The sequence below is a fragment of the Protopterus annectens genome, chromosome 9.part0 (assembly GCF_019279795.1).
Source record: "Protopterus annectens isolate FY-2018-M chromosome 9.part0, PAN1.0, whole genome shotgun sequence".
In the NCBI taxonomy this organism is placed as follows: domain Eukaryota; kingdom Metazoa; phylum Chordata; order Ceratodontiformes; family Protopteridae; genus Protopterus; species Protopterus annectens.
The window spans coordinates 1,318,038,891-1,318,066,523 of record NC_056743.1 but is presented as its reverse complement, the minus strand read 5'-3'; the positions used below and the strand labels follow the sequence as shown (position 1 = coordinate 1,318,066,523).

General features: G+C 45.2%; 1 protein-coding gene across 1 annotated transcript in view; it reads right to left on the bottom strand.

Annotated features, from left to right (window-relative positions):
* The window catches only part of TMEM150A (transmembrane protein 150A), a 649,158-nt gene that overhangs the window by 442,295 nt on the left and 179,230 nt on the right, over positions 1-27,633 (bottom strand). The window contains exons 2-3 of the mRNA XM_044084287.1: positions 26,201-26,359; positions 26,048-26,095 (exon numbers count right to left, since the gene is read on the bottom strand). Coding sequence (XP_043940222.1) covers positions 26,048-26,095; positions 26,201-26,265 — 113 coding nt within the window. The 5' untranslated portion in view covers positions 26,266-26,359. The remainder of the gene's footprint in view (positions 1-26,047; positions 26,096-26,200; positions 26,360-27,633) is intronic.

Here is a 27,633-nt window from a genome sequence, read left to right as displayed (position 1 = left end):
CTCGTAATAGGTTACTCTATTGTCAGGCACACTGACGTCCCGCTCACCAGGCTGAACAAGGAGAAGGTCACGGTGAGCTGCCTGTCGGGCGCTAAGATCCGCCACATAACATAAGCACTCAGGTCACTCCAAGGCAAGTACAAATATGACTCATTGCCCATGCTGGTGTGAATGACCTGAGACATACCTCCCTGGGCTACATGAAAAGAGACATAGAAGAGCTCTCTGAGTATGTAGCCCAGGCCGGTATGACCCTGACCTTGAGTAGCATCTTACCCTAACCAAGAATTATGTCACAATATGAAGACAAGATTATCAATTTCAACAACTGGCTTAAGTATTGGTGTCATTCAAAGGGGATCCAATGCCTGTCAGCCTGGGATGACATGCTCGACAAGCCACAATTCTTCACTAGGGACGGCTTGCACCTGTCACCCCTGGGGTTTCGGATATTGGCAAAGGCTCTTGCCACCCCCATAGTGCCTTTTTTAGGCAAGGCTCAAAAGACAAACCCACCTCCGTAGGTATCACAAGGGATAAGAAACGAAGAGTAATGCTACTCAATGCCAGAAGTCTAAACCTCAAGATGCACACACTCGAAACTCTCCTTAGCATGGAGAACATCGATATCTGTGCAGTAACAGAAACCTGGTTCAAGGCTGCCGAGAGCACCCCAGCACTACCAGGTTATACCTCATACCATGCTTTTCGGCCCCAAAACTTGGACCAAAGCACAAAAGGAGGGGGGAGTATCAATTTTCATCAAAGATACCCACACCTCCAGGTTGGTGGCACACCACAAAGCATCAGAGACTATCCATGTGCAACTAACAGTGGCTAAAACTGCCTTCCAGTTTACAGCCTGCTACAGACCACCCTCCCAAACCCAGGAACCCCACTCGGCCTTCCTGAGAACACTGGAGAATATGAAGGTCTCTCCAAACACCATTGTATTGGGCGTCTTCAACTACCCAAACAGACTGAGAGCATTACTCTAGCTCCAGCACCCTAGCCCAAAGGTTCCTAGAATTTATAAACTCAAATGCTATGGAACAACTTGTTACCACTCCCACAAGAGGGGAAAACATACTGGACCTGATCATCACCAACATGGAGACTCTATGCTCCAGACCAGAAGTGTATCCCTCACTGGTAAGATCAGACCATAAACTAATCTCACTGGATATTCACATCCCGACCCCACCCCCTACCCAGAAAACCACAGTGAAAAACTTTTCTAAAGCAAATTTCACACTCCTCAAAACAGAGGTGGAATCCTTCAAAGCCCCCGGGCCTGTGGAAAATACAGCCCAGACCGCAGAATCCTTTATAAACGCATTCTATGAACATCTTCAGGAATGCATGGATCATGCAATCCCAAATAAAACCAAGATCCAATCCTCCAAAGGCAGAAATCCTGTCTGGTGGACCCCAGCCATAAACAAACTATACAACAGAAGGAGGAAGCTACTACATGATAGAGCAAAATCCCAAAAAGGGAAGGCATCTCTGATCAGTATTAGCAAAAAACTACGGGCACTCATAAAATCGTCTAAGGCCAGCTTCGAGAGAAAAATTGCACAGGACACTAAGGATAATCACAAGGCTTTCTTTAGTTATGTTAAGAACCTGGGTGGGAATTCCCAGATATGCTCAGAATTAGTCTAAAATTACAAAAAATACACCGAACCCACAGACATTGCCAACATCCTAGCAGACAGGTTCAGCGCAAACTCCCCCCCACCACCAAAAGGGCACGAACGTCTCCCCCTCTCCCCACCAAAATGGCAAATATCTATCCCAGCAGAGTGCTGCCCCCTGACATCTCAGATGCTCAGATAACAGCCACCCTCTCCAAAGCAAAAAACACAGCATCAATGGGACCAGACGGTGTCCCGGGCTGCGTCCTACATGAACTCCAAGAAGAGCTAAACCCAAACATAAAACTACTGTTCAATCTCAGCCTTACTACAGGATATGTACCCAAAGAGTGGCGTACAGCAACAGTGGTCCCTCTCCACAAAGGTGGTGCCTCAATGGATCCTGGAAACTATCGGCCCCATAAGCCTGACTAGCTTGGTCTGCAAAGCTATGGAAAGGATCATCATGGACCTCATAAATAAAGATATTGGGGACCTACGGACACTGGATCCTACCCAGTTCGGCTTTGTTAAGGGCAGATCCTGCCTCTTAAACCTGGTCAATTTCTTTGAAACAGTCACCAAGGCCCTTGACGAGGGGAAGGTGGTCCACACAGCCTACCTGGACCTCGCAAAAGCCTTTGATACAATACCCCACTCGGGCATTATAGATAAGCTCACCAACTTAAATATAAACTCCTATGTCACTACATGGGTTGCAAACTGGCTCAAGGACAGAACCCACATGGTCAGAATTGCTGGAGCCATGTCAGACTCCAAACCAGTTACAAGTGGCGTCCCACAAGGCTCAGTCCTGGGACCTCTCTTGTTCAGTATTTCTCGGAGGTACAGGCCAACACGGAAGGACTGTGGCTGACCAAGTTCGCAGATGACTGCAAACTGGGCGCCATAATCGACTCTCCAGCCGACACAAGCATTCTCCAAAAGGGCCTCATAGAAACAGACAACTGGTGCCAGAGCCATGGCCTCAAGCTAAACGCCAAAAAGTGTATAGTCATCCCCTTTGGCAAAAACAAAGTGCCCACAAATTACCACATAGGTGGTAATCCATTAAGTACGGAAGAAGTAATTAGGGACCTGGGGACCCAAGTTGATAGCAATCTCTCATTTGACAAAGACGTGGCCAAAGTGGTTAGAAAAACATTTTATATAGCCCACCTAATCATGAAGGGATTCACATCTAAATCAGGGGAGGTCATCGTGCCTCTTTGCTCATCCCTCATCAAGCCCATAATTGAGTACAATGCCTCTTTTGGGATGTACCTTACCAGACACTTGCAGCAACTGGAAAGACCCCAAAAGTACATCACCAAGACAATCAAAAGGCTCAAACAGATGCTATATGCTGCCCGGTTAAAGAAACTCCAGCTCTACTCAGTGGCATACCGCCTGCTCAGAGGCGATCTGTGCCTGACGTATAAAGCCATGTCCAACCCGGAATTAATGGACATGCTGCACCTCAGAAAATCCAAATCCCATTGAGCTACACGCTCGAGAGACTGGAACCTCAGCACTGAAATAAACAGGACATGCTGGAGGGACAGATTCATAACCCAGAGGCTCCCTTCACTCTGGAATAAAATCCCAGTCCAGGTTAGGCAGAGTCCCTCATTGACTCTCTTCAAGAGGAATCTTGACGAGTAGATGGGAGATCGTAGGTTTACCCCGGGTATCACTTCTGTGTCACTGTTAGGCAGAGGCACAGTATACTAACCTTGAAAAAGGGCATAGCAAAATTAATTTAAAATGGGTGGCGAAAGCCAAACACACTCTGGCTAGGCTTATAAATGTCCTAGGGCAGATAGCCTAGTATGAACCTATGAACGGCCTCCCTAGCATGGTAAGGTTTCATCATGTTAACATGGTACGGTTTGTGCACCCGCCTCCTGCCTAGCAGTTCTACCATATAGTTAACATCACTGACTTTCCTTACCACCTTGAAGGGTCTCTCCAAAGCTGCCTTCAACTTCTTGTGTCTGACAGGAATGAGAACCATCACCTGCTGCCCTACAGCATACTCTCTAGCTCAAGCATTCCTGTCATAGCAGACTTTTTTCTGCTAGTGGGCTTCTGCCAGGTTCTCCTGGGCCAAGCCCAGGAGTTCCCTGAGTCTTGTCCTGAGGTTTAGGACATATGCCACAGCAGACTCCTTCTGGGATTCACATAAACCCTCCCACTCATCTCAAATCAAATCTAGAGGCCCCTTCATCTTATGCCCATACAGAACGGATGAAAATGTGTGGATTCTTGGGGCACCTTCTGTAATTAAACAATAGATGGGGCAAATATTTGTCCCACTCCCTCATGAACTGGTCTGCAAATGCCTGTAGCATGGCCATGAGTGTAGAGCTTAACCTTTCAACAAGACCATTAGTCTGGGGATGGTAGGGGGTGGTCTTTACATGCTTCACCCACAGTGCTTCCACAGACAAGCCAGCAGGTTTGACAAACTTGTCACCTCTGTCAGTCAGTATTTCTTTTGGGAAACCTAACCTGCTCTTTAACAAAGTATCTGCCACCTTTTCTGCCTCAATGGAGGACAAAGCCACCGCCTCAGGGTATTTGGTAGCATAATCTACTACCATTAGGATATGTTTTCCTGTGGAACATGGGGTACTCAGTGGCCCCACAATATCCATAGTTACCCTCTGAAATGGTTCCTTAATCACAAGCAAAGGCATCAAAGCAGCTTTCACCTTGTCTCCTGCCTTGCCTACCTTTTGGCACTGCTCACAGGTCCTGCAGTACCCGGTTACATCTCTGGAGATCCCAAGCCAATAAAAGTTCTGCATAATGCATCTCTTTGTACACTTTATGCGACTATGACCTGCAAAGGGAATGTCATGGGTTATGGCGAGAACTGCCAGACGGTAGGCTCTCAGGCACTACCAACTGATGTATTCTCTCACGCTCTAGCCCTCCTTCAGGAGCCCACTCTCTATACAGTAACCCTTTGTCCCATTATATAGATTCCCCTTTCCCGTGAGAATCATGTGCCTCACTGGCTACCTCCCTCAGGCCTTGTAATGTAGGGTCTGAGATCTGACCCTGTCTCAGCTCTATCATGGTAACCCTTCCCAGCTCCTTTTCCACAGGAAGTTTGGTATTCTCTGACGGCGGTGCCTCACTATCAGCATCGGTACTACTATTCATCTCTGCTACTGCAATCACTCTATCCAAGGAAACATCAGCACCCACAAGCAACTGTGGCTCACCTTCAGTCTCCCTGCTACAGGGTAGCTCCCTCCCTGAAGTAACCACCTCAGCAGTCCTGGCTGCAAGTGTGCAGTATGTCTGGGTTTCCCGCAGGCTACCAGACCCACATGCTGGTCTCCAAGCCTGACTGCATGTAACTGCATGCACACAAGGTACTACTATCAAAATCATTCCCTATCCGGACATCTGCTGGGATATCCTCAAATACACCTACCTACCGGCTTCCTTTTCCACACTCCCACTCAGGGTGAACCCTAGCCAAAGGTATCTGGAATGGGGGGGGTCTCTCCTAAAGCTCTGAATGGGGTAAACTGCCCAAGCATGTAGTGCTCCTCTAACCATTGCAGGCTTCACAATGGTTAGGTCAGAGGCTCTCTCTCTCTCACTTAGCAATGGCCTCTTTCCCATTTAATAGGATAGGATATAACCTCTTATGGTAGTTTTGTACCCTTTTTGTCTCGAGACAACTTACTGCTGGTATTCTGTCATTCCCACTTACTGGCTCTCCCACCATTTGTTATCCACCTTGCCTCCATGGACACCTATATGCTAAATCCCTCCACTGGTTGCATTCAAAACATTTAACCCTTGGTCCAGGATGTGTATCTAGACTAGTGGCTTCCCCTGCTACTGGCGGGCTCTGTTGGGGCGGTCTAGGCTGCTCATCATGGGTTCCCTTAGACCCATGAGCAGCACTGGGTATCCCTTTCATGTGCAGGGATGAACGCTTCCTAGGTATAAGTCTCCTTTCTTCCCCAACTCATTTGCAGCATTACATTGTCTATCTTGCTAACTACATTCTCATGTCCTCGGCCAAAGTGCTAAGGGGTTGCTCCCTCACCAAAAGGTCTGCCAGCCCTTCAAAAGTGGTAACCAAACATCCACTCGCCCACCTATGAAAATAAGTGCTTAGATCAGCAATATATTCACACACACTTTTCTCTGCCTTGCGTCTATGCTCACAAAACTTTTCCCTACAAGCCTCAGGTGTTAACTTAAAACATTCCAACAGACAGTTTTTTACAGTATTATAATTTACACAATCAGTATCAGACAATTTAGAAATAGCAGTTACAGCTTTCCTGGTGAGTAAGGGATCAGGAAATATACCCAGAGCCCTTGGTCAACACTATACTGTTTACATACCCTTTCAAACATATGAATTAAACTATCAACATTATCCCCCTCTGTAAATTGTGGAAAAAATTTACTGACGTTTGTTGCTTCTGGGGTTTGGTTACTCTTTTCCCCATTATCTCCATGACCCTGGCGAAGAGTCAGCAGCTCCTTTTCATGTGGCCTCTGCCTCTCATTCTCCTCAGCTTCCAGATGTCGCAGTCTCTCTGCTGCTTCTATTTCCAAACGTTTGGCCTCCAGTTCAAGTCTCTAACTCCAGAGACTTTTAAATCCTCTGTGGAAAGGCTGAACTGTCCATTTTCTGAGAATTGTACATCTCCAAGGCCAGTCTGATTGTCCTCCCAGTTGCTGGTCTGTGATGCAAATGTGCCCAAGGTTGCAATAAGTTCTGCTTTAGTCAGGTTGGCATGCATCAGTCATTTATAGCCTGGCACATCTCAGCCAACTGGCTCCTTGTCAGCTTGCCATACTCCTCTGCCGACATGCTTGCCTGCACTCCCTGACTAAGCTAACAAAAATAAAATAAAATAAAACTATTGTGATATGAAACTCTGAATGTTCACTGTGTGGCTGAGAGTACAAACACCTTCCTTAGTGGCCACTGTTTACAGGCTGCAGGTATTCAATATCCACTTAACTGAATTCTAATATGTGGATATCCCGGGTCTATATTAAATAATCAAACTTTCAAAAGTTCGACTGTCATATGGTCGACACCATATGATTGATCTTTTAAAAGTTTGAATAGCTAATAAAATAAAATAAACTACACAAACAACCTGCCTGAATGTTTTAAGCAGGGGGAAAGCCCCCCTGCACCCCCCGCTCTTTAAATATACCAACTCCGAGATCGCACTACAGTGTAGAAAAGGGAAATCTTTCCATTCAGTGCTGTATGGAGATCTCCATTAAAATGTTCGAACCTTCAAAAATTCGATCATATGGTGTTGACCATATGACAGTCGAACTTTTGAAAGTTCGATCAGCTAACATAGACCCGATATCCCACCACTATAAACCAATTAATATGTGATGTGGATATCCCACCACTGCCAACCAATTAATATGTGATGTACATATCCCACCACTGCCAACCAATTAATATGTGAAGCCCTAAGACTGGCCCAGTAATCAAGGGCCTCAATCCTCACCACTGGCAAGTGGGGAATGTACACACACTAAGAGGATGACATGTACAGACACAGTAAAGTGCAATTTTCCTTAAGAGTACACAGAGACCACAGTCAGACTGGGGCTGGTTTCTCCCTCTTTCTCCAGATCCCCAATAAGACTCCCCACTGGCACAGCTACAGAGTTGAAATCTTAGCCAGGGTTCCAAGCCAAGTCCTCTAACACTCTCTCTCTATTCAACCAGTGCTTCATGTCCCTGCCCAAGTAGCTGACACACACTTTTGAAGATTTGTTTACACACCTGGGAAAGGCTAGCACAGGTTTACTAGCTATGCCCCCTTCTGCCCAGACTATAAGGTAGTTACTACTGCCACCAGAATCCCTTATCAGCTACTTTAAGGCCCTTAACAAAGGGTGCCCAATCCTACTGTGTAATGTTACTATTAATCCAAATGGTAGTTTGAATAAGCACCAGGCTATTAGGAGTGGCCTGTACAGTGTCACCAAATAAATATGCAAATACTCCAAGAGCTTAACTATCTCTAAACAGACCAGCCACAATTTAAAGGTTTAAATATATTGAATAATAAAAGAACAAGAAAATACTCAGTAAGTAATCAGTTACATCACAGTTCAAAATCACAGGAAATATTTAAAACAACATTGCAGGATAGTCTCAAATAAATAAAGAAAACATCTAAGCTATACTTTACTATATTCCTGCCTGAATCTAAAAAGTTATTATGCCCTAAAGACTTACTTACAGCAAGGTGAGTGGATGTTTACCAGCTGATGCTGCTGTTAGATCAAAAGACAGATACAAAATCCCCTCCCCTCTCTCGCAGAGAGTTCTTAAATTAATGTCAATTATTACTGCTGGGTTAGCTTGGATGACATCACTTTTTGTCACCTTACCAGTTTCCAAACTAACCCCCCCATTGTTAGAAACTAACAGAATTTAGCATCTCCCTGTGAAAACACACAGTCTTCAGTTGTTTGCAGATGCTAGGAAGACATAAAACAATAAAATACTTAAAAAAACAAAGCAGAAGGCACCCTAGTTCTAAACATTGCATCTGCTACCGCACTGAAACAGAGATAACATATTTTGTTTATGGCCCAGCTATAAAAGTATATTAACATAATTTATTGTTAAATTTTACAAGTAAATCTCCTGTGTTTGTCTCCCGTTAAAAAATATACAGCCAAATGGCTACAATAGTGTATATACAGCTCTGCTCAGTATTTTATAAAAAGTACAGTTTTGTACACTTACCATAAATGTAGATGTTAGAGTGTATTCACTGTTGCAGTCATCACATTTGGGTTATCCCTGCCAGGGTAGCCCTCAGTCGGCCCGAATACCAGAGGCTTAGTATTTCTGCGTCGGTTGCCACCTCTCCAGGACAGACATCAGGTCGTCAGTGGTATAAAATAAGGCAGCCGACGTCATTACATCAGTTTTTCTTGCCCTGTCAGGAGCCCCCAAGAGGGAGCTAGGTTATGGTGGAAGAACACCACCAGTAGAAAGTACATACCAAAAATTCTTTGTAAGGAGAAAGAGAGATAATGAGAAACTGAGAGAGAGAGAGACAAGGGGGATGGAGGGAGGGAAACCAGGACTGCAACAGTGAATACACTCGAACATCTACATTTATGGTAAGTGTACACAACTGTACTATGTTCTTTGTGTTTCACTGTTGCAGTCATCACATTTGGGTGGATTCCCAAAGCTGAACAAAAGGGTGGAGGCAGTCAAGAAGACTGGGGGCTGGCTAGGATGCCCTGCAGAACTGCGGTGGCAAAGCCTGCCCTGGATTTCAAGAAGATAGGTAGGTGGTAATGCTTGGTGAAGGTATGAACAGATGTCCATTTTGCAGCCTCCAGGATGTCCCTGGTGGGGACCCCTCTGAGGAAAGTTGCAGAGATGGAGGTTGCTCTGGCAGAATGTGTCCTAACCCTCTTGGAGGGAGGTTTCCCATGTTGCTTGTAGCAGAAATGGATGCAGTGTGCTATCCATTTGGAAATGGTTTGTTTGGATATAGCCTTCCCCTCTGCTCCTGCACCAAATCTGACTAACAAAAGATCAGTTATTCTAAATGATTTAGTCCTGTCTAGGTAGAATCTGAGCTGTCTGTGCACATCTCGAGAGTGCAGAATCCTTTCCCCCTTGTTTTGTGGATTAGGGAAAAAGGTGGGTAAATGAATGGATTGGTTGAGAGCCACACTGGACACCACTTTTGGCATGAAGGATGGGTTAGTCCTGATGGAGTCCCTGTCAGCATGGAAAATGATGAAAGGATCTACATCCATAAGTGCTTGTAGCTCGGATACTCGTCTAGCTGAAGTGATGGCCAGAAGCAAAGCTGTCTTCCAAGAGAGAAACTTTAACTCTGCTGAAGCTGCTGGTTCAAAGGAGGGCAAGGTGAGCTTTTCCAACACAAAGTTTAAGTCCCAAGCTAGGGTAGGTGCTCTTCTGGGTGGCCTCAAGTTGTTAGCCCCTCTTAGGAACTGTTTGATGAGAGGGTGGGAGAAAAGAGGTGGCTCTGTGCTGAAATGAGCAGAGATGGCAGTGGCATGAATTTTAATAGAAGAGAAGGATAGACCCCTGTGTAATAGGTCAGCCAGGTAGTCCAAGATGAGAGGTAGGGAGGGCTGTGCTGGTCCGGCTCTCTTAGCCTGGATCCAGGTGCAAAACCTTTCCCCTTGTCAGCATAAGACTTTCTAGTGGTAGGGTGTCTGGCCTCACGTATCACATCTAGAACTTGTTTGCTTAGATTGGCAGCTTATGATATGATCAGGGAATAAGCCAGGCTGCCAGGTTGAGGGTCTGCAACTGGGGATGCATGAATTCTCCATTCCTCGGAGTCAGGAGTGTTGGGATCTGAGAGAGATGCCATGGGGGCAGGGGTGACATGTTGTGCAGCAATGGGTACCAGTGCTGGTGTGGCCAGTCTGGGACAATCAGGATTGTCCTCGTTTTTCCCTCCCTTATTTTGATCGGTACACTTGAAATGAGCGGTAGAGGGGGAAATGCATAGATTGAGAGGTTAACCCACTAGAAGGATAGAGCATCCACTTTCCAGGCCTTGTTGTGAGGTTCTCTGTGCAGAATTTGCTGAGGTGATGGTTGGAGTCGAAAGCCAAGAGGTCGACTTTCGGGGTGCCCCATTTCTGGGTTACAAGGGTGAAGGTTCTTTAGTCTAGCTGCCACTCGTGTGGGTCCAGAAGATTTATGCTTAAGTTGTCTGCCAGAGAGTTTAGAGAGCCTAGCAGGAATTGTGCTAACAGGGGTAGTTGCATGGCTGAGGCCGTGTGGTAAAGGGTCATGGCGAGCCTGCACAGAGGGTAAGAGCAAGTCCCACCATGCTTGCCGATATGCCACATCACAGTGGTGTTGTCCGTTTTGATCAGTATAAGCCCTGGGGAGAGTAGGGGTCTGAAGGCTGTCAGAGTGTACTTAACAGCTAACTTCTCTTTTTGGTTGATGTGCAGACGTATTTGATTTGGGCTCAATTGGCCCTGAATGCACCTGCCGTCCAGGTGTGCACCCCAGGCATAGTCTGATGCGTCTGTGGTGGGGGTCTGGGCGACTTGGGGTTGTGAAAAGGGAAGTCCCGTATTGTGACAGCATGCTGCTGCCCACAAAAGAAAAACTTTCCTTAAAAAAGTTATCATTGGTATAAGAGTTTCTAGGTCTTGGAAGAAAGGACACCAAAGGCTTTTTAGGTACCACTGTAGTTTCCCTCATATGCAAGAATGCAAGAAGCCATGAACCCCAGAGCTTGCAGGATTTTCCTTGCAGATAACAGGGGGTCTTGGTGGCTAGTTGAGAAAAGTAGGCTGTCAGGTAGGTTTGTTTTTCTGGTGTAAGGAATGCCATATGGGATGCTGTGTCAAGGCTTGCTCCTAGGAATATATTTTTTTGTGTGGGTACTAGTTCGAAATTTTTTTCGTTGATAGTATACCCCAGGGAGGTCTGTAGGTCCTTTACAAAGGTCAGGTGCTTTAGCAGCTTTTTCTATCTGCCTAAATCAGGCAGTCGTCTAAGTATGGGTCAATTTGAATATTTCTTTGACTGCAAAAAGCAATGGCAGGAACCAGACATTTTGTGAAAACTCTGGGAGCAGTGGATAAGCCAAAGGGAAGCACATAGAACTGAAATTGCAGTGATGCTGCCCTGAAACGTAGGTATTTCCTGCATGATTCCCTGATGGGGATGTGTAGGTAAGGCCTCTTTTAGGTCTAGGGAGACTAACCATGCATCCTTGGAGAGCATAGGTAGGAGTTGCTGGAGGGTGAGCATTTTGAATGTTGGTATCACCAGAAAGGTGTTTAGAAGGGATAGATAGAGGATGGGGTGCCATGTGTCCACTTTTCTGGGTACCAGGAAGAGTCTGGAGTAGAAACCTTGGCCTATCTGTTCTACAGAACATGCTCTATTCCCCTCAGAGAGCATTGAAAGGACTTGCTTTTTGGCCTATGCCAACTGGTTTGGGGGAAGATCTGGGAACCCCACTGGGGTTGGTAGAGTGTGGAAGTAAATTCTGTATCCCTGGGACACTTTGTTGAGGACCCAGCAGTCATTGGTAATGGTGGCCCAGGTGCTTGCATGGAAGGAGAGTTTTCCTCCTAAGGTGGGCTGTGGGAGGGGGTGGAAGTGTAAAGTCATTGAGTTCTTACCACGAGGGGGTGGCTTAGCACTCCCTGGTTTTGAAGAGGAGGAACTCCATTGCTTAGATCTCTGCATTCCCTGGGGCTGTTGTCTGGGGGACCTGCTTCCCCCGAGTCCGGGCTGAGCTGACCTGGAGGGTGCAGGAAAGGACCAGTGCTTGGAGGAGCAATGCCTACTGAACCTCGGTGGCTGGACCTGCAAAAATTCTAACAGTCTGCATAAATTTATCTTTTTCTTCCATCTTTTTTAAGACCTCTTCTGCCTTGGTGCCAAACAAGTTGTCTTTGTGAAAGGGTGCGTCCAATAATTTGAATTTGACATGGTCTGGCAAGGGCAAGGACAGAACCAGTGACTGCTGCCCTGCACGATGCTTCTAGGGTGTCAAACCACACTGTAAGGTGTGCTTAGTTACTTGACTTGCAGAATGCATTAATTCTTGTAACTCTATTTTCTGCATAAGCAGGAAAAGAAGATATTTTATTATATATATATATTATATATTACAAAAAAGGGATTCAAATATAAGAAAGGGGGACAACTCCAATGATTTAGAAAATTTGGAGCTCAGTTGGATATTGAAACTCAAGGCTCAGTATTATCCAGGATTAAATGCATATATTAGCATTAGATCGTTTCTAAAAAAATGTAAATATAAATAAATAAATAATTAAATATTAATATATATGATTAATATAACATAATATAATCTTGCATTTATGTGTATTTGATTATATATTATACATACATCATTTTGTTCTCTTTTATTATGTATACATATTTTCATAATATACTTTTTTGCAATATATTTATATATACATTTTTATATATTTATATATTGATCACAACTAACCCATGCCTTTACCAACATGATCCAATAGTTTGTTGGATTTAGGTGAGGCAAGGTTGGTATATTGATTTATATTCATTTTTATTCATATTTTATAAATATGTGATGTTGTTAAGGATACAAAATATACAGAGATGTTGATTTATAAGTAATGAAAATTGCAATAATAAGACATGATTAATTTGCATGTCTTAAAGTTGCTTTAAATTAGTGCTATATATACTTTTTGTTATAACACTGTTTCACAATGTTATATACATAATGTTATACACATATTGTTTAATGGGACACAGGTCTCTTCAGTTTAAATGCTAGTATATTACTTATATATACATGAATAAGTCTTCTCTATCTACTGAATAAAGTTTTGTGATGCCCATTTAACTGAAGGAGTTAGTTTCACATAATGGATTAGTTAATTGCTTAATTATTGTATTTAATTGTTTAATTGTTTGATTTTAATTAATGATTGATTCTAAATTAATCTAACCTGTATAAAAAGACATCAGAGATTTTATATGATTAATCTGAAGAAGCGTGCCTTTTGGATGCACGCGAAAGCGCTCATTTCCTTTTAAAATAAAGATTTGAATTTTATTCGTGGTGGTTCGACTCCTACTTCCTACATAAAGAAGATATTTTTGTTTGAGGAGTTCCATGATATGTTGCTGATATTTCAGCATATGGAACTGACAATTTAGTGCTCTAACAGCAAGAGTAACAGAGGTGTATACTTTTTTACCCCATCTGTCTACTGTTCAGGAATCTCTATCTGAGGGGGTGGGATTCTTAGCATAAGTTGCTTTAATTCCTTCAGGTCCTTGAGAGATAACCAAATTTTTTCAAAGAAATTTGTGAGAGTCGGGGACTCTAATACCGGTCAGGTTTTCTGAGAGAAGGAGGGAGGGTGTCAGGGGCCAAACTGGATTCCATAAAAACATCATCCACAACATCCAGGACAGGTGGAATGGCCAGAGGTCTGTGCTGTGGAAGATCCAAGAATTCCCTGAGTCTCTTTTGACTGAGGGTGGTCCTGACATTCCCACTGGAAATGCTCCCTTCAGGTATGTAGGGTTTCCCCAAATGAAAAGTCCTCGGGTGGAGAGGGTGAAGGGATGGATTCCTCTGCATCAGAATCCTCGTAAGCAGAGAGGGGTTGCATATCTTCATATTCAGATGCATCAGCGTCATCGGACTCCTGTTCAGATAAAACTACTGTGGACACATCTATTTTTCTTTTGGAAGGGGTAGCCTGTCCTCTCCTAATAAGCATTATAAGGTCTTCCGCCATTTTAAGTATTTGAGAATGAGGCAAGGAAGCAGATGCCTGAGCTTGGGTCGTTGTTTTTTTGGGTGTGGTTCATACCCTGGGCCTTAGAAACTCAGTAATTTTCGAAAGAATGGTAGATGCGAAAGTAGTAGTCGGTCTGTGTCTAGAATCGGTAGTGCGAAGTATTTCCTCAGAAGCCAGTGCCTGCTCAGTGGTTCCGAGCCCATCCAAGGTAGAGACATCTGCAGGATCCTTAGTAGATGAACAGTCTCGCTGCATACCATCCTCCGAAAGGGTCTCGGTAGCGGCCTGCGAATCCACAGAAGCGGGCATCAGGGGTGCGAAAGCACTTCACGGAGGACCAGAAAACTAACGACTAGCTTAACGGAGGCGTTGTCGGCAGTTTTGGACCTGTGCGGTCTGTCTCTGTCTTTAGCCTTATGTTTTTTTCAGAAGCTCTGCTGTCGGATGGCTTACCGAAGCCATACCGGAATTTGAGGACTGAGAGTGAAAATATGTAGCTACAATAGGGGCCTGACGATGTATAGTTCTGGCACTGAACAAAGCACAAAAGTCGTGGTCTGGGCCTAAGCAAGTGATGCAGTAAGAATTTAAGTCTCAGTGTGGTATTTGCTTTCCACAGGCGTGACCATTGTTAACTTTTTCTGACATCAGTTAGAGCAAGAAAAAAGGATCCCTAACAGGGTACTTAGCTTTAGAAGACTTCAACTTCAATTCGGAAACGGAAAACTCGGGTAGCGGCCGACCAGCACTCGTGCGAAAGTACAGCTGTGTACACTTACCATAAATGTAGATGTTAGAGTGTATTCACTGTTGCAGTCATTACATTTGGGGTAATCTGCTGGCAGGTTGCCCTCAGTCGGCCTGAATAACAAAGTCTTGGGTCCCAAGGCCGGTTGCTGTCTCCTCTTCCATGACGTCAGGTCGTCAGGGGTATAAAACATGCAGCCAACACCATTTTATTCAGTTTTTCTTGCCCCAGATGTCAAAATGGGGAGCAAAAAAAAAAAAAAAAAAAAAAAAAAAAATATATATATATATATATATATATATATATATATATATATATATATAAATAAATAAATAAATAAATAAACAGAAATATATGTAAATGCACTTTTAGCAACATAAACTTTACCTTCATCTAAAAGCAAATACACCACAAAGGCTTTAGAATATAGTGAAGGGAAAAGTTGTTATAGAAAAAGGGGATGGCGGGTGGGTAACCCGGACTGCAACAGTGAATACACTCAAACATCTACATTTACGGTAAGTGTACACAACTGTACTATGTTCTTCGTGTTTCACTGTTGAGTCATTACATATGGAATCAGTAGGATGCAGGATGCCATGAAGCCCACAGCCTTGGGTTTTTGTTGTCATCAGTTTGAAGTAAGTAGTCAGTTGCCTTTGCTTGTCTGGCATGAGGTAAGCCATCTGGGCAGTTGTATTCAAGCTTGCACCCAGGAATGTTATCTTTTGAGAGTGTATCGGTTGTGATTTATTTTCGTTTATTGTGTACCCTAGGCATGTTAGGAGCCTTTTTACAAATGCCAGATGTTGAAGAAGAGTGTCCTTGTCCTCTGCTTGAATGAGACGGTCATCCAGATAAGGATAAATTTGTATGCTTCTTTGTCTGCAGAATGCAACTACTGGTGCCAGGCACTTTGTAAAGACCCTGGGCACAGTAGATAAGCCAAAGGGCAGTGCAGAGAATTGGTAATGCAAAAAACCTGCCTTGAAGTGGAGGTATCTTCTGCATGACTCCCTTATTGGGATGTGCAGGTATGCCTTTTAAGTCTAGAGTCACTAACCAAGCGTTCCTGCCCAACATAGGCAGTAGCTGTTGTAAAGTCAGCATTTTGAATTTTGGAATGTCCAGGAACATGTTCAAAATCGATAAGTCCAGAATTGGACGCCAGGCATTGTCTTTTCTGGGTACCAGGAAAAGTCTTGAATGAAAACTTTGTCCTTTTTCCTTTTCTGGTACTGGTTGAATAGCCCCTATATCCATGAGGGACATAACTTGTTTCAGAGCCTCTGCCCATTGATTTTGTGGCAGACCTGGCCAACCATTTGGAATTGGCAAAGTATGGAAATGAAATCTGTACCCCTGGGATACTATGTTTAATACCCACTTGTCCTGGGTAATTAACTACCAATTTTGAGCATGAAGTGCTAATTTTCCCCCCAAGGGGGGCTGCCAAAAATAAGTGCTTGGTGAAGGTAGAGGGAAGTCATTGAGACTGCTTACTGTAGGGTTGTGCTTTGTTTCCTCCAGTTTTGGGGGTAGAAGCACCCCATTTATTTGACCTGTAAGAACCCTGTGATTGGTACCTAGTGCCTTCTGAGCGCCTGTATTTGCCTTGAAAGGCTCTGTTGGACACAGGAAAGGACCAATTTTTAGTAGGCCAGTGTCTACTGAACCTGGGTGGCTGCACTTGTAAGAAATCTTTTACAGTTTGCATAGATTTAGCTTTGTCTTCCATTTTCTTTAAAACCTCTTCTGCCTTATTACCAGAGTATAATGCTGCAAGGGGGCATCCAACAATTAAGCTTAACATGATCAGGCAGATTTTGCTCCTTGAGCCAGGCATACCTTCTAATCACAGATGCAGTAACTGTGGCCCTGCAAGATACCTCCAAGGAATCAAAACCACATTACAAAGTATGCTTTCTAACCTGTTCTGCTGAATGCAATAATTCCTGTAATTCTTTATTTTCCACACAATCAGAAATCAACATCATTTTCTGTTTCAATAAGCCCATAACATGCTGTTGATATTTAAGCATATGAAACTGGCAGTTTAAGGCTCTAATTGCCAAGGTTGCAGACGTATAAACCTTCTTTCCCCATCTATCCAGCGCCCTGGAATCTCTATCTGAGGGGGTAGGATTTTTGGCTGTAGAGGCCTTTACACCTTTGGGTCCCTGTGACAGTCTCAGGATCAGCAGCAGGATTTTTGAATAGAAATTTGTGGGAGTCAGGAACCCTGTAATATCTGTTTGGCTTACTAGGAGCCGGAGGTAGGGAATAAGGAGCTATGCTTGATTCCGAAAACACATCATCATCAACAATGTCTAACACAGGAGGTATTGCCAAAGGCCTATACTGAGGAAGAAGAAGGAAATCCCTAAGCCTCTTTTTTGATTCAGAGAAATCCTGAATCTCCCAGTGAAAATGTTCCCTTAAAGTATGCAAGGTCTCTACAAAAGAGTAATCCTCAGGAGGAGATGCAGATGGAATGGATTCTTCTGCATCAGAATCCTTATAGGGAGGAATAGAAAATTCCTGATCAGAAGAGGAATCAGAAGAAGAAATGGAAACCTGATCTGAAGATTCATAATCAGTGCGTTGCCTAGGCCTCTTAGCGGGGGGGGGGGGGGGGTTGGGAACCCCTGATCAAGGTAATTAAGTCCTCAGCTATTTTGATCATCTGTTTTTTAGGCATAGAGCCCTGAGCACGTGGCTCATGCGTCGTTTTTTTAGACATAGAAGATGTTTTTGATCTTGTTTTTGAGGCTGGCATTGGTTTTATATAAAAATGTTGAGGCCTGAAAACACCCTCAGAAGCTGATGCCTGCTCCGGACTGATCCAAGGGAGAGACATCCGCTGGTTCAATACTCTGAGAATCTTGCGGCATACCAGACTCCGCATGGGTCTCGGTAGAGGCCTGCAACTCAAAAGTAGCGGGTATCAGGGGCTGCGAAAGCGTCTCACTGAGTACCGGCGAACCGGCGACTGGCTTAGGAGAAGTTTCGTTGTTCGTCTGCTTTGGACCTCGACAGTCTGTCTGTCTTTTTCTTTGCGTTTTTTGTGAACTCCGGTAGTCGGATTGCCAACCGACGACATTTTAGGGTAATTAAATCTTGATCCAAAATATTTAGAAGCAAAAATATACCGACGTTGATTAAATCTAGCACAAAACTGACAGCAAGGCACGTTATGATCTGGGCCTAGGCAAGGAAAACAGTACAAATGAAAATCCTTATGAGGTATTTGCTTCCCACAAGTAATGCAATTATTAACTTTTAATGACATCGGTAAGGAGCAAGAAAAAGTTTCCCCAACAGGGTACTTAGACTTCGGTTCGGAAACTCTAATTCAAAAATTTCAGGAGTCGGCCGACCGGCACTTGCGAACTGCTTCTGCTTCGGGCACCGCGCGTCAAGAATTTCAGGAGTCGGCCAACCGGCACTTGCGAACTGCTTCTGCTTCGGGCACCGCGCGGCAAGAAAGATTGAATAAAATGACACTGGCTGCATGTTTTATACCCCTGACGACCTGACGTCATGGAAGAGGAGACAGCAACCGACGCAGGAACGAAGACTTGGTTATTCAGGCCGACTGAGGGCAACCTACCAGCAGATTACCCGAAATGTAATGACTGCAACAGTGAAACACGAAGAACATCTGCTTTTGCTTCAGGCTCCTCAGCAACAAAGACTGATGTAATGGCGTCTGCTGCCGACCTGACGTCAGTCCTGAAGCGACGGCAACTGACGCAGAAATACTAAGCCTCTGGTATTCGGGCTGACTGAGGGCTACTCTGGAAGGGATAACCCAAATGTGATAACTGCAACAGTGAAACGCAAAGAACATCATCTCTTCAGCACATGACGTGTATGCTGACATTCACAAATGACACACAATCACTTAAAATTCCAGATAGCTGGGCTGGCAGTTATCTCCTTTTGTTACATTTCTATATAAATCATATTAATATTCACAAATGACATAATTATTTAGAAAATTCCATACAGCTAGGCTGACAATGCGACAAAATGAGAAGTTATGTACCTACCATAACGTTCCATGTTAGTTGTCTTCTTCTCACCTTCTTTCGTGCTGGATGGGTTCGGAGCCGACCCTTGGCTCCGACTCGGCCTATACTAAAGCTCGAGAGCTATTTATACTGGCTCGAGGCTACCCTATATCCCACAATGCTAGGCGCTAACTACCCAGATCTCGTTTGGTAGCTGAAACCATAGCAGTTCTGATCTCCAAAATAAGGAGAAGAGGAAACCTCACTCGTAAGTCACCTAGACCTATAGCTACCAGTAAGGATAGCCAAGGGGGCTAATACTGAGGCAGGAAGAAGATCCCCAAGGATCCTTAGGTCAGTCCAGGCTAGGGGGATGGGGGTGGGACGCAAGAAAGAAGGCGAGAAGAAGACAACTAACATGGAACGTTATGGTAGGTACATAACTTCTCAATGTTAAGTTGTCAAACTCGCCTTCATTCTTGCTGGATGGGACCGTGTCCCTAGCACCTTCACCCTGGGTGGCTCATCAGAACAGACTCCTGAGAATGGTGGAACCAAAATTAGCCCGGCTTTGGGAGGCCATGTCTAATTTGTAATGAGAGATAAAGGTTTGAGGAGAGGCCCATGTGGCTGCCGCACAAATGGAATCTATTGGTAATCTAGCCTGAAAAGCTATTGATGTGGCTAATGCTCTAGTTGAGTGAGCCCTGGGTCTTGACGGTAGCTCTTGGCATCTGAGGTCATAGATGAAAGTAATCACAGAAGCCAGCCATCTAGAAAGGGTTACTTTGGAAACTGGAAGGCCTTTCTTCCCTGCCGCATAAGATAGGAAGAGCTGCTCAGACTTCCTAGCTTGCTTGGTTCTATCCAGATAACGGAGCGGACGATGAACGCCCAGAAAATGCAGCTTTTGTTCCGCTCTGTTGGAGTAGTTGGGGAAGAAAACTGGGAGATCGATAGTCTGGTTTAGATTCGCCTCAGGAGAAACCTTGGGTAAAAAGGACGGGTTAGTCCTGAGGGACACACTGTCTTTATGGAAAACTAGATAAGGTGGACGAATGCAAAGGGCATGAAGTTCTGATGCTCTTCTCGCAGATGTTATGGCGACGAGAAGAGCCTTCCAAGAGAGCAATTTCAAGGAGCAGAAAGCCGCATGTTCAAAGGGGGGAAGAATCAAGGAAGTTAGAACCAAATTTAAGTCCCACTGCGGTGGGGAGTCCCTAATTGGGGGCTTAAGCAAAAAGATACCTTTAAGAAAGGTTTTACAAAGCTTATGGGACATGATACTGGAGTCTGAAAAGCCTACATGAAAGTTCGAAATAGCCACTAACTGTACTCTGATGGTGGAGGAAGAAGACCCTGAGTGAAACAGTTCGGCTAGGAAGTCTAGGACTGATTAGATAGGGGCAGTAAAAGGAGCCATATTTCTAGCTCCTGCCCAGAAGGAAAAACGCTTCCACTTGCTGGCATAAATCCTTCTGGTAGATGACTTTAGGGAAGCTATAAGTATGTCACGCACAGAATGTGAAATAAGGGGAAGCCTGGCTAGGGTTGGAATTGGAGCAACCAAGCTGTGAGGTTGAGAGATTGGAGGGAGTGGTGCAGCTGTCCCGACTGATGGGTCAAGAGATCTGGCACTGGGTCCAGATGCCAGGGCTGCCCCAAGAGGTAACGGATGGAGGAATGGAAACCATATCTGTCGAGGCCAGTAAGGAGCAATGAGGATCATGGTGGCTCTCACAGCGGTAGCTTTCTGAATCAATTGAGTGATTAATGGAAAGGGGGGAAAGGCATACAGAAGCCCCCGGGGCCAATCGTGGACTAGAGCGTCTCTGGGGGGGTGGCCGGGAAGAGGGAAGAGAGTGAAGAAGTTGTGGCACTTGCTGTTTTGAGGTGTTGCAAAAAGATTGCAGCAAGGTCGACCCCATTTCTGAAAAATTTCTTCTTCCACTACTGCTTGTTTGAGAGACCACTCGTGTGGCATGAGAATGGCTCTGCTCAATCTGTCCGCTATGATGTTGGACTTCCTGGGGATGTGCGTTGCTATCAGAATCTGCTGAGAGAAGATCGCCCACTGCCAAAGTCTGAGTGCCTCTCGACATAAGGGATAGGACTTGGTTCCGCCCTGCTTGTTGATGTACCACACTACGGACATATTGTCCGTCTGATCTGCAATAGTCCCGATGGGAAGAGAGTCCTGAAGGGCTTGCAACGCTAAAAGTACTGCTCTCATCTCGAAGACATTTATGTGCAGGTGGCACTCGAAAAGTAGCCATGTGCCCTGGACCGTCCTGCCCTGAAAATGCCCCCCCCCCCACCTGATCAGGGAGGCATCCGTTGTCACCCTGGCGACCAGGGGAGAAGGAACAAATGGTCTGCCCTGACGGACTTGAGAGGAGACCATCCACCAAGAAAGGTGTTTCTTGCAAGACAGGGTTATTAAAATGTTGTGAGACATTGGAAGCTGTTGAAAGGACCACTGGGATAAAAGCATCCACTGAAGGATCCGCATATGAAAGTGAGCTAGGGGAAGTAGAGTAATGGCTGCCGCCATGAGACCTAATACCTTCAGGACAAACCTGGCCTGGATTTTGTTGTTCTGAAGAAGGATGTGAACATGCCTGCGAATATCTAGAACTCTTTGCTCGGTAAGTTTTGCGGAGAGCCAGACTGTGTCCAAGGTGGCGCCTATGAAGGTAATAGACTGACAAGGCAACAAGGCAGACTTTTCGAAATTTATGGAGATACCTAGCCCTTTAAGTATGAATGGTGTAATCTCTGGAGAGGAGAAGCTGACGCCTGGTGGTGGCAGTGAGGAGCCAGTCGTCTAGGTATGGAAACACCTGGAATCCTTGACGCCTCAGATGAGCCGTAACCGCTGCCATGCATTTGGTGAACACTCAGGGGGCTGTAGTGAGACCAAAGGGCAGGGCTCTGAACTGATAGTGACTGGCTCTCAGCCGGAAGCGGAGAAACCTCCTGGAGCGCCTGTGCATCTTGATGTGGTAGTAAGCATCCTGAAGGTCTACTGAGCACATCCAATCGTCCTGACCCAGAAAGGGTAGAATGGACTGTAGCGTGACCATCCGGAACTTCGTTCTTCTCACAGGCTTGTTTAGTCTGCTGAGATTCAATATTGGTCTCCAGTCCCCTGTCTTTTTTGGTACCAAAAAGAACTTGGAGTAGATTCCAGATCCTTGTTGGTCTGCTGGGACTGGCTGGATGGCTCTTTTTGTTAGCAGTTTTGATATTTCTAGTACTGCTTGTTCCCTTAGACTGGGTGGAACGTCTGGGAGGGGTCCTTTTGGCTGAGTTGGGGTGCGGATAAAAGGAATTTTGTAACCCTCAGATATATTGACTGTACCCATTTGTCTTGGGTGAGTGAAAGCCAGGCTTCTGGGTACAGTGATAACCTTCCCCCAACTGCCTCCGAAGGTGGACAGTCGGGCAGCTTCTCAGGGATGCTGGAAGGGTTTGTCAGAAAGAGACTCTCTGCTACCCTGATTTTCCGGACCTCCTCTGCTCCTAGGGCGGCGTCTGTTATTGTCCCCCCCCCCCCCACCTCTAGAGGGGAACTGACCTCTTGCTTCAGGCGCGACCTCTTGTGGTTTACAGAACCACATTTTCCCACCCTTCTGACCCTTAGGGTATGGTCTAGACGGGGTGGAAAAATGGACTCTCACGGCAGAGAGAGTCTTGCCTTCTTGCTCGCATCGGGTCAAAGTATCCTTCACCTGAGGTCCAAACAAAGCTGAACCGTCAAAGGGGGAGTTAGTGAAGGATGCCTTAAAGGGGTCTGCAAAGTTACAAAGCCGCATCCAGGCGTGACGCCGTAAGGCCACGCCTGTGCCTGCAGCCCTACTCACCCCATCGGCCGCATAAGAAATAAGCCGCATGGAGGAGATGACAATGGAATTCAGGGTTGCCAGCTGGGAGTTTATTTTGTCCTGAGACCCGGCAGCTGTTGGATCCTGTAAGACCTCACCCACTTCTTTGAGCATGTCTCTTTGAAGGCGGGTGAAGTGGCACGGAAAATTCAGCGACCGCATGACAAAGGTCACTGAAGAAAACATCCGCTTGCCGTACCTATCCATAGTCCTAGACTCCTTGTTAGGAGGATGGACAGGTACTGAAGGATCAGCCAGTTCCTTCTTAGTGGCTGCAGCCACCACCATGGCGTCAACCGGGACACCCTTCGCTAAAAACTGTTTGTCCAAAGGAGCTGTTATGAATTTTGAAGGCCTCCGTGGGGTAGGTTCCATCGTATCAGGGGCCGTCCACGTCTTCCGCGCCACCACTTCTATGAGGGGGTCAAAGGGTGGAGACACCCAGGAGGTGGAAGGGCGAGAGCCAAACGCCTCTAGGTAAACAGACTCATCCTCGGAAGGATTAAGGGTAGACCAGTTCCCCCTCTGCTTCAGGATCTCAAGGATGTTTGAAAAGGAGACATCCTCAGAGGGGGACCCTTCCGACTCATCCAAGTCGGTATCCGATGTAATGGACTCAGGGGAGTCCACATGCTTCCTCTTACATTTCCTCTTCCGAGGGGGTTCCCCTGACGGATCAGGGGAAACCTCGGAAGAGGAGGATATTCCCAATGGGGAAACCTGAGGCGTTGGATCTCTACGGTCAGGAATGAGAGAGTGGGTAGAGACCGCAGCAGGCACTACAGAGGGAGGAACTGAGGGAGCCGACCGTGGAGCAGGCACAGGGGCCAGCACACTCCTCATGACTTCGAAGGCACCCCTATCAGGCAGGGTAGAAGGTCCCCGCTCCGAAGAGATAAGGACCCATCCTGGCATCGAGAGGGACGGCTCCGAAGCCGATGTCGGGGCCGAACTTACCAGCACCGAAGCTCCGAGAGGGAGAACGGGGTCGGACAAGGGTCCGATGCCACTCGCCCCCTCGGAGCAGACGAGGAAGTCCATGCGCCCGGATCCCTCCAAGGATGGGACCATGGAAGAGACCGGAGCCGACAACGGAGCCGAAAGGTGAGGTGTCGGCTCCGACGTGTCGACGGCCACGACTCCCACAAGCTCCGGCTCCGAACTCAGAGGAAGAGTTGGAAGAGGAATCGAAGATGGGGTGGGAATAGCTACTGTCTGTTGAGAAGGGCTACAGAGCATCTGGGCTAGTGCCTGAGACTTAAGAAGCCTACTAACCACCCTCTCGAGGTCATGGTCCGAGAGCCTGTAAGACCTAGAGGAATGGGTTCGATGGCTCCGCTCCGAGAGTAAGGGAGACCTCGGAGCAGAGTGAACAGATTCCAAGGACGGAGACCTGGACCGTTTACGGCTGGCAGATGGTGCCAACACCACTATCGGTGCCAACTGAGTCCTAGAATCATCGGCTCCGGCTCGAGCCGATGTAGAAGACTGAGTTTGAGAAACGTCGACTCCAGCCGAAGCCGATGAGGAAGACTGTGTCTTGGAAACATCGGCTCCAGCCGGAGCCGATGTAGCAGCAGTCAGAGCACCACCAGTCGAAGGCTCTGAACATGGAGCCGACGGCTTAGATGGCTTCGAAGGCTTCCCCAATGATGACTTGGTCGAGGAACCTTCAGGTTTAATAAGCCCCTCAAAATTAACTTATTTCTGCGTTCCTGCAGGACTCTTGGACTGAATGCATGACAGACAGAACAAGAGTCATGCAGGTGCAGAGGACCCAGGCAATAAACACAAGATGTGTGACCGTCTGTCAGCGACATTTTCTGACAGCACGAGTCACACTTCTTGAAGCCTGGGACCCTGGTGTCTTTAGACATACTAAAAAGTACAAAAATTACACACACACACACACACACACACACACACACACACACACACACACACACACACACACACACACACACACACACACACACACACACACACACACACACACACACACACACACACACACACACACACACACACACACCCTTTAACACAAGCTAAGTCAGTCACACAACAATTAAAACTGACTATTTAAAGAAAGAGGAATAGGCCCAAAGGCCTAACCTTCTAACCAAAGAAGGGGTTAGGATTAAGGGATTAAAAGGGACCGGAAGGGAGATTAGCTATGAAGGGAAGCTAATGGGATGGTCGCTAACAAAAAACTAAATGAAAATCTGACTAAAAGGGAGAAGTTCAAGAATTATAAAATCTAACCTGCAGAGCCAGTAATTAACGCACCTCGCAGCTGTAAGCGGCAAACGAGATCTGGGTAGTTAGCGCCTGGCATTGTGGGATATAGGGTAGCCCCGAGCTGGTATAAATAGCTCTCAAGCTTTAGTATAGGCCAAGTCGGAGCCGAGGGTCGGCTCCAAACCCATCCAGCAAGAATGAAGGCGAGATTGACAACTTAACATTGCATTTTATACTTCTCTATGACATGCATTATAAATGTATGTATACAATTCTACTTAAATCTTCCTTGGTTCAGAAAAAAGATATTTGTAAATTTTGTGTCTTGACAGTTCCATATGTGGGATGCCCTCTGTATCAGTCATGGCACACTACATGAGAAGGGGGTCTTTGAATCCAGCCCAAAGATGTCTACACACCTATAAATTATCTCTTAGTACTATGATTAGTTTGTGCATTACCCATTGTGGAGTACTTCTCCCCAATGAGTATGCTTGTTTGTTCACTAAATAAGTGACATCTGAAACATTAATTTTTTTTTACTTAGCTAACATACAGTTTTGGGCCTTGCCAGATAACCTTAAAACTCTTGTGTTTATCAGTCATACCACTTTATCAAATATAAAAAATCACTTGCCATCAACCATGTCGATGGAAATCTGGCTTAAATTTCAGTGTGAATTTCCCTGTTATAAAATATGCATTTCTGCAACTGCTTCCTTAAATCACCTACCAATTTTCACATAAAAGAAACTAAGCATAGTGACAATAATACAACACATGGATTTTAATATATTGGTCCAGATTCCAAAAGACTTGCTCTCGGTCTAAGTGACTTACTCCACTGTATGCTGTCCCAGATTCTGAAAGACTTGTTCCCGAAGTAAGTGACTTACTTATTTTAAGGCCTCTCTAATAAACAGACTTACACTGGGGGTGCAAGATTCCAAAATAATTGCTCTCCAAGTAAGTTTAAGTGTGCGTGTCTGTAAATATATACATATATGAGAAAAAGAGAGAGGGTGTGTTTGTGCGTCTTAACATGCTTGTTTTTGGACCCAAGGAAAAAAAACAAGCTATAATCAACTAAATATCCTTCACAGTTATATCCATACCCCAATTTTGCACACTGAGGAAAAAACGAATATAGAAACAGAAAAAATGATTTGTACAAGACTTAACACAAAACATACTTACCAATTTTCAACTGGGCAGACATGATGATTCATCACTGCCATTGCATAGCTGTAGAAGTAACACAAGGTATTAGCATGTAAGCCTAGCAATGAAGTGAAATGATGCTTAAATTAGACAATTATGAACAGATCTTAAAGTGATAATGCTACTTACACGATCCATATGCCAGTAATGGAAAAAGCAGACAGACTGACAGGTAAAATGATCCAGGCTGTCATTGGGCATCAGGATGTAACAATGGAGATCAAAATGGAAGCAGGACTCAAGAGGCAAACTACTGCATACAGCAGGCCAACAGCATTAGTTGCCAACCTACATTCAAGAGAGAGCAACAAGAGAGATTGGGAAAGATTGATTTTAAGTGTGCAGATTCCCTGCTCTACACAAGTTGTTAAAGAATGTCAAACTGGAACATTTATGACCATGTAAAATGACAGCCTTATTAAAACTACACACAAAGGATTCTGTAACAAACCCAAGTTCTTGGGTACTGTTCAAAATACATGCAAAGTTTATGCAAACAAATTTGCTATACTCTGTCCAGCATATCAGTCAAACTCTGAAATTTACAGGGCTTCTGCTGAATTTCCAGGGGCCATAACTACAATCCACAAAATATCACTTTTTTGCACAGACTTGCTAAACACTGAAATACTACTACAGAGCCATTTCCCTTACACTGAGGCAAAGCTGTTTTAGAGTACACATGCAAGTCACAGGAACGGCGGTGTAGTGGTTAGCGTTGTCGCCTCGCAGCAACAGGTTCTCCTGTTCGATTCTCGGCTGGAGTGCCTTCTGTGTGGAGTCTGCATGTCCTCCCTGCGGTTGAGTGACACTTAAAGAGATGCAGGTAGGTACGTGCGTGAATAGGTGTGCCTTCTTTGAAGGCTGGGTGTCAGGCTGGCAACTCGGCACCGTAAAAATCCACTTCCAATCATTAGTGGATGGGAGTTCCATTGTGGCAACCCCTAACAGGGAAAAGCCGAAAGGAGAAGACCATGCAAGTCACAGGAGTGCAGGATGACATAGCCTCCAATACCAGGGGAAGCAGGGACTTTGCTTTATTTATATTAAAACACGTTTTAGCAATCTCTGTATTGCTCAGAAATAAGTATTTTTCTGCACTGCAGGACTTGCAATTATGGGTCTCACAATTCTGCTAAGGAGCCCATGTTGTGAGGATGAATTCAGGGTCTACCTTGCACGTTACACTCCTATAAAAAACTCTATACTCCTCTACTGCAGAGAGTGCCTCAGTTTTCAAAGACAGGTAACTATCAGCATCTACAAAATTTATCAGTTAGATTGATCAACGCACCATCATTACTTCATTCATTTTAGTAAAAAAAAAAAAATAATAATTTGCACTTTATTCATCTGCTTTTACTGTATTTGTGTTTCCTCCTACTTTATTTTGCTTTTACCTCTTCTTAAAAGTACTCAATTTTACTTATCCTGCTGCATTTATTACTGCTTGGTAGTAGCCTGATTAAATTGCAACTATTACTCTAAGTCTTTTGATTTAAGCACTTGGGCTTCATACCAGTTTTACATTAAGAAGGTTTGTAGTCTGCACTGTTGTGGCA